The sequence below is a fragment of the Mastomys coucha genome, unplaced genomic scaffold, assembly GCF_008632895.1.
Source record: "Mastomys coucha isolate ucsf_1 unplaced genomic scaffold, UCSF_Mcou_1 pScaffold16, whole genome shotgun sequence".
Lineage (NCBI taxonomy): Eukaryota > Metazoa > Chordata > Mammalia > Rodentia > Muridae > Mastomys > Mastomys coucha.
The window spans coordinates 85,375,374-85,388,744 of record NW_022196898.1 but is presented as its reverse complement, the minus strand read 5'-3'; the positions used below and the strand labels follow the sequence as shown (position 1 = coordinate 85,388,744).

Genomic DNA, 13,371 nt, shown 5'->3' with positions numbered 1-13,371 from the left:
AGCATCATGGCCAGTCATGAGAAAACCCGAGCCCTTATCATAGCCTACTGATGTTACGACATTTCAGAAATGTTGACTATCATTTGTAGCGATTCTCTTTCTCTTCCAAAAACCTTTCATTCACATTTGTTGTTTTTTTATTTTTTCTTTTGTTTGTTTATTCAACCTTTGTTTCAAGAAGAATTGCAGGTGAAAAGTGTGTGCTGTGAAGGAATAGGATGCTCCAGCTTCTCTCCTTCACACAGCCCTGGTTTTCATCATGCTCAGAACCTTCATTTTCTGCTCCTAAGTTCCATCTCTTGATGATCTAGCTTCTTAGACACTGAAACTGCTTCTTTTCACAAGAGAGGAATCACAGCTTTGCACTAACAGAATAATCTCTCACATAATCAGTGGGTGTGAGAACCTGGCTTCTCCAGCCATGTATTTAACCGAATCTGATAAACAATGACTTCATTTGTGTTTCTCTTCTTCCCTTTAGGTCAAAGAGTTCTACTCCTATGAAAATGAGCCTGTGGGTATAGAAAATCTCAAGAGAGGCTTGGCTAGCTTATTCCAGATGCAGCTAAGCTCTGGAACTACCAACGAGGTACTTAGTGACGATCCTAAGAACTCGGTGTCTTGGTGAAGGGGGAGAGGCACTCCTTGTAATCTCAGCGACTTGGGGACTAGGGCCCAATTTTAAGCAGAGGTCTGCCTGTGTCACAGAGTATCTTTAAGATAGTCTGGTGACTTAATGAAATCCACCATTTTTATAAAAGATGGATGTGGCCACTCATGAGCCAGTAACCAGTGCAACAGGAAGAGACAGGTGAATTCTGGGAGTTCACTGACCAGCTCTGTTGATCCAGTTGGTGCACTGTAGGTTCAGTGGGAGAACCCATCTCAAGGGAATAAGGCAGAAAGTGATGGAGGGGAACACCTTATGTCCTCTATTGCCTACATGCATGCATGTGCATGTGAACACACATACACACAGACATACACATGTGCATTTACCACACACACACTTATATAACACACATATCTCTCAAGCAATAATAAAATAAAATATAAAAAGAGCTGAAGATGTGGATCAGTATTAGAGAGCTTGTTGAACCAGGTATGAGGCCCAGTTCAAGCCCCAGTACTACAAAATAAATGAGTGGGTCATTAAATAAGAAAACCAACATCTCATTTGTCAACAGGTATATCGAATTGTTTCTAAGCATTTGCCTATTAAAATTCCACAAAAATTATAACTGCTTTTAGGATTAAGTATTGTTTTAGGAAAGTTGACTTAAGTTGGATAGTCAAATTTCACTTACATATGAAATGATTTATTGCTTAAGTACACAGTTAAGGAATTGGAATCAGTTCTATTAAAAGAACTTTTGGATAATTGTAGAATATGCAGAAAGCTTTGGGGGATCCAAAGGTTGTTAAGTGTCTCTGTCCTGCTGCTTTGTGGGAAACATATTAAAATAGTACATTTCCTAGATTTATCCCAAGGATGCTAAATTCATAGATAAGCAATGAGCTGAGCAACTGTATTTTAATAATCTCGGGTATTTGGAATGGACCACTGGCATTCAGAATCAAGTCCCCTAATTCAGAGAGGAAATAGAAGTGAGCTAGAGAATTCAGTGGATTCCAGCTATCTGACTTGAGTCAAGCTGGACATCAGTTTTCCTGATCTTAACTCATCCAGGCCATGAGCACAGGAAAAACTTGGGATGGCAGGGCTGGGTCAAGGGAATGTGGCTAGCTTACTAAAATAGAAGCAGGCATGGTGTTGGCAGGGAGCCCAAGGGGAAAGCTCACAGGTGCCGAGAAAGCTCACGGGTGCAGAACAGGGTCTATTTTGGGATGTTTTTGGCTAAAGTCAAATTCTTATTATGAATGACAATGAATTTAGTTAATCTCATGAGTTTCAAGAGTTTTTGACCATACTCCTCTTTTGAAAGATCACACACACCATCTTGATACAGCCTTTAAAAACATTCCCCCTCACCAGATAATTACCCACATGGCCAGAGAGTTCAGTAAGGGTCAAGCAATTTATTTAGATCCTGAGCTCCGAGAGAAGTAGGATGGCCCATGACTCCTGAGACAGCGGAGGAGATGTTCTAAGGCCTAACCAAAGACAGTGAGATTCAGCGTCCTGTAAAAAGCTTTCGAGGACTTCTGTCTTTCTGTTTTGTCATCCTGGGGTAGGGTGAAGTTCTCAATAGCACAGGGAACCCACGATTCAAGACTCTTCCTACGAGAATGGAGATGGCCAGGTGCTATCCCAAGCATTATGATCTTGCTTTCTGTTCCAGGTAGATATCTCTGGGGACTGTAAAGTGACCTACCAGGCCCAGCAAGACAAAGTGGTCAAAATTAAGGCTCTGGATACATGTAAAATTGAGCGGTCTGGATTTACAACGGCAAATCAGGTATGGCAGCTTCCTTCGAGGCACTCGACCATGACATTCTGTAGAGATTTAAGATAATAGGAAAACAACAAAGCAATAGGCCTAGGAAATATTTATCATTTTTAGTTTAGACTATGTCCTTACAAGTGCCACGTGAATAGATATTTCAATGTGTTGTGGGTGTTCGTGTGATGGGAGATGGCGTAAAAGAGGCACTCTTTTGAAAATTGAAAGACAGTTGCTATTTGATTCAATTAAAATTTAAGGATAATTACGTTCTACTGATTCACTTACTTATGCAGGTGCTGGGCGTCAGTTCAAAAGCCACATCTGTCACTACCTATAAGATAGAGGACAGCTTCGTCACCGCTGTGCTTGCAGAAGAGACAAGGGCTTTTGCCTTGAACTTCCAACAAACCATAGCAGGAAAAATAGTGTCGAAGTAAGACAGTAATGCTAACAGTGTTATGTTCCTTCATGTATTTTTATAGTCAACATTTTCTTTTTTATATTATTGTACTTGACTTGTAAAAGGTGTGTGTGTGTGTGTGTGTGTGTGTGTGTGTGTGTGTGTGTATGTATGTGTATGTGTGTGTGTGTTTATGCACACAGGGCCTCTTCATTTCGACTGAATTCCTTGCAAAAATTAGGTTCAACCTGTTCATCATTTTTCATACCATCTACAGTAACACATAGGAAATGCTAGTTTCAGAACACCTGCCTGTCTTTTGATGACAGGAAGACAAAATTCTAGGAGAGTGTGTCAGAAAAAAATTACCATTGAGACTGCTTTTTTTGGAAGAGGAGCTTTGCTGACTGTCTTGGTTAATAGTTGACATGTGATTGCTTTGAATACGATTTTCAGAAAGCTGACTTAAAGGGCTGACAGACCTCCTGGGTCTTCTCCTGCATCCTGACAAATCTCCTTTCTTCTATTCTCTTGGCATGATACTTTGAAAGCCTAAACCTAAAACTTCCAAATCTTTGAATCAAATAGTTAGAGCAGGAAAGCTGAACAATATTGTTGGGGTTCAAGGGGTCTCTGGAGATGCCATGGATTGCGCATGTAAATAGATGAAGTAAGTTAATTGATTTTGTGTTTTCTGAAAGAGTTGCAATTTTAGCATTTTTTTCCACTCTCTCACACATGTAAATTCTTATAATGTGCTGTTTGCATTTGGTGGTGCACAGGCAGAAACTGGAGCTGAAGACAACTGAAGCTGGCCCAAGAATGGTACCTGGGAAGCAAGTGACAGGTGTAATCAAAGCAGTTGATTCCAAGTACAAAGCCATCCCCATTGTGGGACAGGTCCTCCAGCGCGTCTGCAAAGGCTGCCCTTCTGTAAGTGGACAGACTAGGGACTAGTGCTGGGTTGTAATTGTTCTCTCTCTCTCTCTCTCTCTCTCTCTCTCACTCACTCTCTCTCTCACATTCTCTCTGACACTCTCTCTGACTCTCTCTCTGACTTTTTCTCTCTCACTCTCTCTCTCTCTCTCTGGCTCTCTCTCACCCCCCCCTCTCTCTCTCTCTGACTCTCTCTGACTCTCTCTCTCACCCTCTCTCACTTTCTCTCTCTCTCTGACTCTCTCTCTCTGACTCTCTCTTTCTGGCTCTGGCTCTCTCGCTCTCTGGCTCTCCCTTCCTCTCCTTTCTTTCTCTCTGCAGCAGCAGTACCTGCTAGTTCTTTAGAAGAAGAAATCAATTATTTTAAAACAGCATGGTGATTTACCTCAGAGTTGACAGTCACATATTCTATACAATGAGGTAAGGGGGGGGGGTACTGAAGTAGGGAAGTTATTTGGCTTGTTTCAAAAGTGAAATATGCCACAGATTAGCATTATTACTATTACTATTATTACTACATTATTACTCAAAGTCATTGTACGATAACTGTAGCGTTTGAGAAAATGGCCCCTTTCTCAACCCTCGCCGTTAAGCATAGATCCGAACTCTGAACTGTTTGTTCAGACCCCAGCGGCAGTATGGCTTTGGATTGCACACAAGCAATGCCTTAAGCAGAGTAGGGAGCTCAGACTGAAACTTTGATTTGTAGTGAAGTCGGAGCAAGTTAGAAAGCAGATACGACTCTGGCAGCTCTTACTTTGCCTTTCTCAAACACCAAATCCCGGGCTCTTAATGAAACTTCTGCACCCTTCCCTAGTGTGCGCAATGCCTGGCCTCAGATGTGCCTGTCACAACACAGTCATTGCTGGACCCACACATCCAAACATCAGTTGGCTAACGACCCAAGGTCCCGCAAATCCAGCTCTAGCCTGGCCCCTCCAGGGGAAGCAGGCCTACGTATTAGCTGCTGGCTTCACACAGGGTACGAGATGGGTGTCCTGGCCGTGGTATCTTTGTGGAGAACAAATGGCAGTTTTCCTAGGTCGGGAGCTCAGATCTAAAGAGGTTGCCCCCCGCGGTTGTGCTTTGCAGTTGGCGGAGCACTGGCAGTCAATCAGAAAGCACCTGGAGCCTGACAACCTGTCCAATGCCGAGGCGGTCCGGAGCTTCCTGGCCTTCATTCAGCATCTCCGGACTTCGAGAAGAGAAGAGATCCTCCAGATCCTGAAGGCGGAGAAGAAAGAAGTGCTGTAAGCCACATTGCTACTCAGGGCCATCTGTCAGGAAGGGTTTTACACCACCACTGCCATTTAATTTACTTTTTAAAGATATATTTGCATTGTGTGTATGAACACTTCGCTGCATGTGTGCATGTGCACTGTGTGTGCCTGTTGTCCTTGGAGTCAGTACAGGGTAGTGGATCCCCTGGAGCTGTAGTCATAGGTGGTTGTGAGCTGCCATGTGCGTGCTGGGAAACAAACGAGGTTCAGAGCACCAGCGCCCTAAGCCACTGAGCCGCATCTGCAACCCTGTTAGTTTTTTATTGAGTAAGAGGGACCCGCCTTCAGCTTTCCGTCCAACTTCCAAACCGTTGATTCTGCTGGCCTGCATTTTCTAACCGCTGTATCACAAGTCAGTAATTTAATGCTCACTTGGCCAGAAATGCACCGGCAAGTTTTCACGCTGATTCTCGCGACTCTTGCTTTGTGTCCACGAGTCCAGATTAGAACAGACTTGAGTTTTTCATGCTCTGAGGTGGGAGCTGCTCTTCCTTCCGTGGAATTGTGTTCTCAAACTATTAGTCAGATTTGTTTGTTTGATGGATTTTGAGGTAAGGTTCGCCTCTGTGGCCCATGCTATCCTAAAACTTATTACGTAGTCCAGGTTAGCCTTGAACCTGGGTTGATCCTCTTGCCTCAGATTTCTTAGGGCTGAGATTATAGGGGTGAGCCACTATGAGCATGAGCTCAGTATGTAATATTTATGATCCATATGTTAATTAGTTTAAAGAATTAATTAAAATTTTTTATCACACCCAGATTCAAATAAGCAAAGATGTTTTCATGATCACTTTTTAACTACAATTTTTTTATGGAAGAAAATAACATATTCATTGTGAATAAAATAGAATTATATAATGGTGTCTTTTTTATTTTTAAAGGGCAAAAACTTCTCCCTCATATATGAAGTTAAAGTAGTTTTCATTTTCTGTCAATAGTGAATGGTGCTTTAGTTTAATTAGGCATTTGAGAAACGTGTGTTTTAGTAAAGCTAGTAAGAGAACCTGATTTATGATATTTACATAATGGTCTTACAAATCTTCAAGCGGATTTTGCTTAGCTTAGTATAGTGTAGTGGCCTGTATGTTCTGAGACAAGAGACAGGGAGAAGAAATTTCAGTAGAATAAAGCAGTCCTTTGGGAAATGTATTCTTTATAAATTTTGTTCAAAGGGAAAACGCACTTCTTTAAGACGTTCAAATTAACAGAAAGCTGAGAGAGGCAGGGATGTGTAGCTCTTTCCTGAGCGCCGTAAGCATCCCTATCCTCTTTTATAGCCCTCAGCTGGTGGACGCGGTCACCTCTGCTCAGACTCCAGACGCGCTGGAAGCCATCCTGGACTTTTTGGATTTCAAGAGTGACAGCAGTATCGTCCTCCAGGAAAGGTTCCTCTACGCCTGTGGCTTTGCCTCCCACCCTGATGAAGAACTCCTGCGAGCCCTCCTTGTAAGTCAGGGACACTGGGAGAATGGTGACCATGGGCTGCTGGGTAAAAAAAGTGATAAACAAAACTTCTTAAATGGAAGCAAGTGTTAAAAGTGGATCCAGTCAGATTGTGGCCAAAGGAGAGAGCCCTGCTAGCATTCACATCACTGGCTTCTTTTCTGGGAATTAACCAGCACAGTCAACCTTTCACGCGGGGGCTCTGAAGGTCTAGAGACCAGCACCACCTACACTTTATGACAGCCTGAAGATTACAGCCACCTGCCTTATCATGTGGCAAATGACAAAACCTCACAGTAAACCGTTTTTGTGATGCTTCAATAAGCAATTAGGATTACTTTGACTTCAACAACCTTCGTGCTATTTCTACATACACATTGACATCTCCAGTTCATATGAAGACTGTTACAGACTTTTGGGGGAATCTTAGAACAACTGAACCATCTAATCCCTGAACCCTGAGGGGTTCACAGACTGGGAGTAGGATCATCTAGGGTCAGGCAGTCTAGTAATCCTTCACTCAAAACTAGACAATGCATTTCTAGGTGTCTCAAAAACAAAACTCTGAGTTTGTTGTCTAGAAAGTTTCCCCAGATGTTGGTTACTTTATTAGCTGAGAAGTGTCCCTTTGGAAAGCTGAAGTGTCCTGATGACCTATTTGATCCCTGTTTGGCCACAGAGTAAGTTCAAAGGTTCCTTTGCAAGCAACGACATCAGAGAGTCGGTCATGATCATCATTGGAGCCCTTGTCAGGAAGCTGTGTCAGAATGAAGGCTGCAAGCTCAAGGTAAGTGCCACAGACTCATGCTCACTGTGTCCAGACTGTCCAGTGGAACGCCATGCTGCTGACGTCCAGACTGTCCAGTGGAATGCTAGTCTTGTGCTGTGTCCAGACTGTGCATGTCCAGTGTAGCCATACAGTCAACATGGCAACTCCCCAGCCCCCAACTCCACAGTCATTCCATTTCACACTCTATACAGTTTAGCTGGTCATTAGCATTCTTGCTTATTTCTGTATCTCACAGGAAGAGAAGCTCCACATAGGGATGGATCTTTGTTTTCCAACACCAGTTGCTTAAAGGATACCTACTGCATAGATTATGATCAATAAATGCTCTCTAGAAATTAAATCATGCTAGGCAGTGGTGGCACATGCCCTTAATCCCATCACTTGGGAGGCAGAGGCAGGCATATTCCTGAGTTCAAGGCCAGCCTGGTCTACAGAGTGAGTTCCAGGATAGCCAGGGCTATAAAGAGAAACCCTGTCTTGAAAAACAAATAAACAATAATAAATAAATAAAAATTAAATCACCCAATAATTTTTCTACTAAATACAAATTCGTTGAGAGTCCTCTATGCCTGTATTCAGGCATTATTTTTGTTTATATTTGTCTGTGACAAATTATACATACATATATACATACATACATGTGTGTGTGTGTGTGTGTGTGTGTGTGTGTGTGTGTATGCAAGGAAAAATGTGATGCTTCAAACACTTATGCATTGAGTAATGATCAAATTGGGTAATTAGCATATCCACAACCTACAATACATATTATCTTCTTAGAATAAAGACATTTAAACTATATATATAGTATTTTGAAATATAACAATGCAATAGTATTAACTATAATTATCATGCTATGTGGCCTTTGGTTTCACTGGAACTGTGTGAAACATAACTAAATATGGAACACTCAAGTAGGTTAATCTAGTAATACACATTTTAAAAGCCTGTGTTTCTACTTTACAAGATGAAGATGCTAAACTCGTGTGGCTCCTTTTCTCCCCATTATTACTATGAGCTGATATTCAGCTCATATACTTTTCTTCTGCTATTTTCTTCAGTCCATATTTTCTTCTGCTACAGAAAAACATTACTGTCATCTTTTCTTCTAAATGCTAGTTATTAAAAGCAATATGGAGGATCACCGCTGAGACCAAAAGGTTCCCCATGGATCAGCCTACAGACAGAATGCATGATAAGTCAGCAAGAAAAGTCTACAAAAAACATGGACGTTGATAATGATTATCAGTCATGCTAGAAATTAAATTTAGTATTATATCTAAGACACCCAAGGATGACAAATCTTCACATTTCCAATTTCAATAATTATTAAGCAGCTGATTTATTTGCTCAATTTCTGTGTTAAATATTGTGACTAAGGATAAAATCCATTTATAAAATACCCAGGTATCATTATCATTATTTAGTGAACCTGACTTTATACTAGGCACGATGCCAATGCTTTAATATAAAGATGCACAGAATATCATACCACCCTCAAAGAATTCCTTGTCTGTTTATCAAATAAAAGATACCAATAGAGTGTTTCCCTGTACATATGTGGATTCTCCATTTGAGATTTAACCAGCCATGGGTTAAAAATAGTGAGGGAAACAGAATGGTGACGTATTCAACACAGCATAGCCATTTGCCCAGCAGTCACCTTATATTGACGACAACAAATACTCCTGACATTCCTCAAGTAAAGAAGGTGGTACTTATAGACACGCAAATACCACCTCATTTTACCTAACGGTCCCAAGCACCCATGAATCTCAGTATTACCAGGAGGTCCAGGAGCCAATCCCATGAAGGCTGTAGTATTAAACCATAAACAAATGATCTGGGGATCTGGAATCACAGTTGTCTTGTTTGGGGTGCTGAGGAAGCTTTCTCCATATAAACTGAGCTTAATCTGGAATCGCCTTAATGCATTGAGAGAGTGCTAAAGACTGTCCATTTATTAATTATGCTTTGCTTTTCTAGAACACGTAAGCACGTGTCTGAGAAGACTCCACACCTTAACACGTTTTGCATGTTACACATGTCCTAGCAAAGCTTCGTAGAAGCTGATGTTATTTACCTGTGTGAGTGTTGTAGCTGCACAACGGTCTGAGGTGTGTGATGTTTTAGGCAGTGGTTGAAGCTAAGAAGCTAATCCTGGGAGGACTTGAAAAACCAGAGAAAAAAGAAGACACCATGATGTACCTGCTGGCTCTGAAGAATGCCTTGCTGCCTGAGGGCATCCCCCTCCTCTTGAAGTATGCGGAGGCTGGAGAAGGGCCCATCAGCCACCTGGCTACCACTGTTCTCCAGAGATACGAAGTCTCCTTCATCACAGATGAGGTAAGCCTATCGACTCTCTGCCACATGGACAGGAGGGAGGAAAATGCACTTCGGGTAAAACCGCATGCTCTCTCTTCTCAAGCCACTTTGCTTTATTTTATTTATTTGTTTATTTGTCTATATATTTATTTAATATATGTATGTTTTCCCATAACAGTCACTCTTTTGCTTAGAAATAATCTTCATTTGTATTTAAGGTTACTCTCAATGGGCCCTGCATTTTGTCCTGTATCCCAAAGCATACCTATTAAAACACATTTTCTTATCTTAAGAAACAAATTCTAGTAGCTGGCCAGGCATCTCAGCTGGTTAGAACGTGATGCTAAGAAACAGATTCTCTCTGGAAATACCTTTACTTCTGTACATTTGAGGACGTTGTTAGAGTTTTCAACCCGTTGAAGTTTGTAACCTCACCTGCTCACACATCATTTTTTGCAAGCCACCTGCATTATGATTTTGTTAGAGATGAGCGTGTTTCAATATGAGCTTTCCGTGAGAGTGTTTGCCACTCAGGATGCTATCTGCAGGTGGCAGCTGAGCATCCTCCTCCTACTTTTGTATGAAAGGCAGTTGGCTGCAGTTTTTTAAGAAAGTCGAACCTAGCTACACATTCTCAGGGTTCTTTCCCAATTGCTTGTTCTTGGGTGGGTTATTTAACTCCTACAAATCTGAAAACAAGGACAAGATGTGAAGAGTTAAGAAAAAAACAAGAGGCAAGGAGGACTGAAGTATATAGCATGGTATATGTAGAGAATAAAGATTCAAGGCAGGGAGTTGTAATCCCTTATAGAAACCGATTCTTGAAGGAACTAGTGTAGTCCCATGAATCCTGTGTTAATTCCGCCTAAGGGCAATGCTTCCATGACCTAATAATGCTCCACTAGACCCTGCCTCTCAAGTGCTCAGCCACCTTAGCACCACCACCACACAGATGAGCACATCTAACCCTTTGGAGAGATACATTCAAACCTGGTGCAGAAGGTTGGCAGAGGGGCAGGGATTCCTCGTGAGCTGGGGTTGAGGATGTTTGGAAACGGTTTGGACTTTTTTTGTTTGTTTGTTTGTTTTTTTGGCTTTTTCGAGACAGGATTGCTCTGTATAGCACTGGCTGTCCTGGAACTCACTCTGTAGACCAGGGTGGCCTCAAACTCAGAAATCCGCCTGCCTCTGCCTCCCAAGTGCTGGGATGGAAGGCATGCGCCACCACCACCCAGCTCGGTTTTGACTTTTATGATGAACGTAAAACTACTACTAGAAACTAGCATGTTAAATTTTCTTTTAAATAAGAGGAAGGAATCCGAGGCACTTTATTGTAAGAAAATACCAGTTTATATTGCTTTTTCCACCCACCCCCGCCCCAACCAAAGTCCCAATGCCACAACCACAACCTTAGAAGTTTATATCAGGCAATACCAAGCACTGTTGCCATAGCACATGAACTACAAAACCTTACAGGTGACCCACAGTTTGCTGTACACGAGGTATCTAAAGAGGGTTAGGAATATGTGGCTATGTGTTCCCAGCAGTCATGAAAGAGATGCAGAGGGCATGTCAGCTTTTAACTGCCTCTGCCTAAGAGCCATTCGCATTATTTCTGTTCACGGTCCAGTAGCTGGCCTTGTCACATGGCATCAACCTAACTGCAAAAGAATCTAGCAACTGTAGGGCTGGCGAGATGGCTCAGCGGTTAAGAGCACTGACTGCTCTTCTGAAGGTCCTGAGTTCAAATCCCAGCAGCCACATGGTGGCTCACAACGATCCATAATGAGATCTGACGCTCTCTTCTGGGCTGTCTGAAGACAGCTACAGTGTACTTACATATAATAAATAAATAAATCTTAGCCGGGCAGTGTTGGCACATGCCTTTAATCCCAGCACTTGGGAGGCAGAGGCAGGAGGACTTCTGAGTTCAAGGCCAACCTGGTCTACAGAGTGAGTTCCAGGACAGCCAGGGTTATACAGGGAAAACCTGTCTCGAAAAAACAAAAACAAACAAACAAACAAACAAACAAACAAAAAAGAATCTAGCAACTGTAATCACTTAGGTGTGTATCTAAATAAGCACTTGCTGTTCTCACTACAATATCAATTTTAAAATTCTTATATTAATTATTGAGTGTGCATGTGTGTGTGTGTGTGTGTTTGTGTGTGTGCTCATACACATCATCAAGGTTGGCCACAGTCGCCTTTATCTGATGACCCACCTCACTGTCTCTACAACAGCAATTTTAAAACTCTGTGGATGTGCTAAGCTTAAACATCTCCCAACAGGTGAAGAAGACCTTGAACAGGATATACCACCAGAATCGGAAAGTTCATGAAAAGACGGTGCGCACAACTGCCGCTGCTGTTATCTTAAAGAACAATCCATCCTACATGGATGTGAAGAACATTCTGCTGTCTATTGGGGAACTTCCTAAAGAAATGAATAAATACATGCTCACCGTTGTGCAAGACATCCTGCATTTTGAACTGCCTGCAAGGTACGATGCCTTCCACCAGCCTCTTCTTATGCAAGCTTATGTGTATATCGATGCCTGCCGCATCGCTAGTAATCATGGCCGGGTCATTACACTGGGCAACGGTACATAAACCTAACGAGTGTCAAGTTTCCCCAAAGGAGCTCTTGAGTGAGTTGGATAAAAGCTTTACTTTTGCTGGTTGCCATTTGGAACTCTTGGGTGGGCAGTTTCTCTGGGTATCTGCTCAGTATGGTAAATATATATATATATATATCACCAAATGTTAGTAAAGTTTTAAAGCTAATTGCATTTTCAACAGGACTATTTTTGTAAGTAGCACAGTGAGACAAAGAATGTTCTTTCATCTTAACTTTTTCAAATGTGAGGACTTTCTGGAGACTTTTATCACAACTCCCCTGAATTTAATCTTAGTCACAGCATAGTTTAGGAGGAGCCAGGCTCTTTTAGAAGAGCCACACGGGCTGACTTTACGGTGCTCAGTCACTCTCCCTAAACTTACTTTATCCCATCTCCCAAAAGCCGCCTTCCACATTCACTCTGAATGTCACCCCCTCTCTAGGGCATCTCCTCGAAAGGGAGGAGCAGGACAGTCAGAACAGAGGTGTCAGGAGCAGGGAGGAATCCTGGATGTTCTGGGCTGGATGGAGCAGATTCTTCTGTTTCTCTATTGTTATTCAAGACTTCTTGGAGGAGACTTCAGGTGTAGCCCATGCCTCTGCTTTGTGAACCTAGTCATCTGGGGACAGGAAGGAGGAGGGCATGGGACAGGCAGCAGCCTGGCAAACACTTACATCAGGTTCTCAGAAACAAAACCCTTAGAGCAGGAAGGGAAATTAGGTCCCCCTTGCTTGGTTCATCTCTTTTCAGTGTAGGGCTATTTTGTTTGTTTGTTGTTTGCTTGCTTGTTTTTGTTTTGTTTTGTTTCCTGGCAAGTGGCACCAGACTGCACTGACTCCCTGATGTCAGGAAGCTCACTGCCACTAAGTGAATCTGTGCCACTGATCAGGACTTCATTCTTGTGTCCTGCTCCAAACAATGCCTTCTTATTGGCTCTGGGTTTGCATGTGGGACATCAGACAGAATGTGTCTAATGTTCGTTCACATGAAACCCTCGAATATTTGAGAACATGATCGTTTTCTCTTCTAAACTAAAAATCCAGTGACCTGGTGATACTGATGGATAGGGAGATTATTATGTTTTTTTAAACTTTTATTGCATAATGATGGGAAAAGTTACATGATTTCAATTTATCTGAATTTGTTAACATTTAAAAACATATTTTAATTA

At 42.1% G+C, this 13,371-nt stretch overlaps 1 protein-coding gene across 1 annotated transcript in view; it reads left to right on the top strand.

Moving 5' to 3' along the window:
- Window positions 1-13,371, top strand: part of Mttp (microsomal triglyceride transfer protein) — a 44,572-nt gene that overhangs the window by 14,958 nt on the left and 16,243 nt on the right. The window contains exons 4-12 of the mRNA XM_031376176.1: window positions 482-589; window positions 2,304-2,420; window positions 2,702-2,841; window positions 3,591-3,741; window positions 4,837-4,994; window positions 6,302-6,470; window positions 7,147-7,254; window positions 9,388-9,600; window positions 11,872-12,083. Coding sequence (XP_031232036.1) covers window positions 482-589; window positions 2,304-2,420; window positions 2,702-2,841; window positions 3,591-3,741; window positions 4,837-4,994; window positions 6,302-6,470; window positions 7,147-7,254; window positions 9,388-9,600; window positions 11,872-12,083 — 1,376 coding nt within the window. The remainder of the gene's footprint in view (window positions 1-481; window positions 590-2,303; window positions 2,421-2,701; window positions 2,842-3,590; window positions 3,742-4,836; window positions 4,995-6,301; window positions 6,471-7,146; window positions 7,255-9,387; window positions 9,601-11,871; window positions 12,084-13,371) is intronic.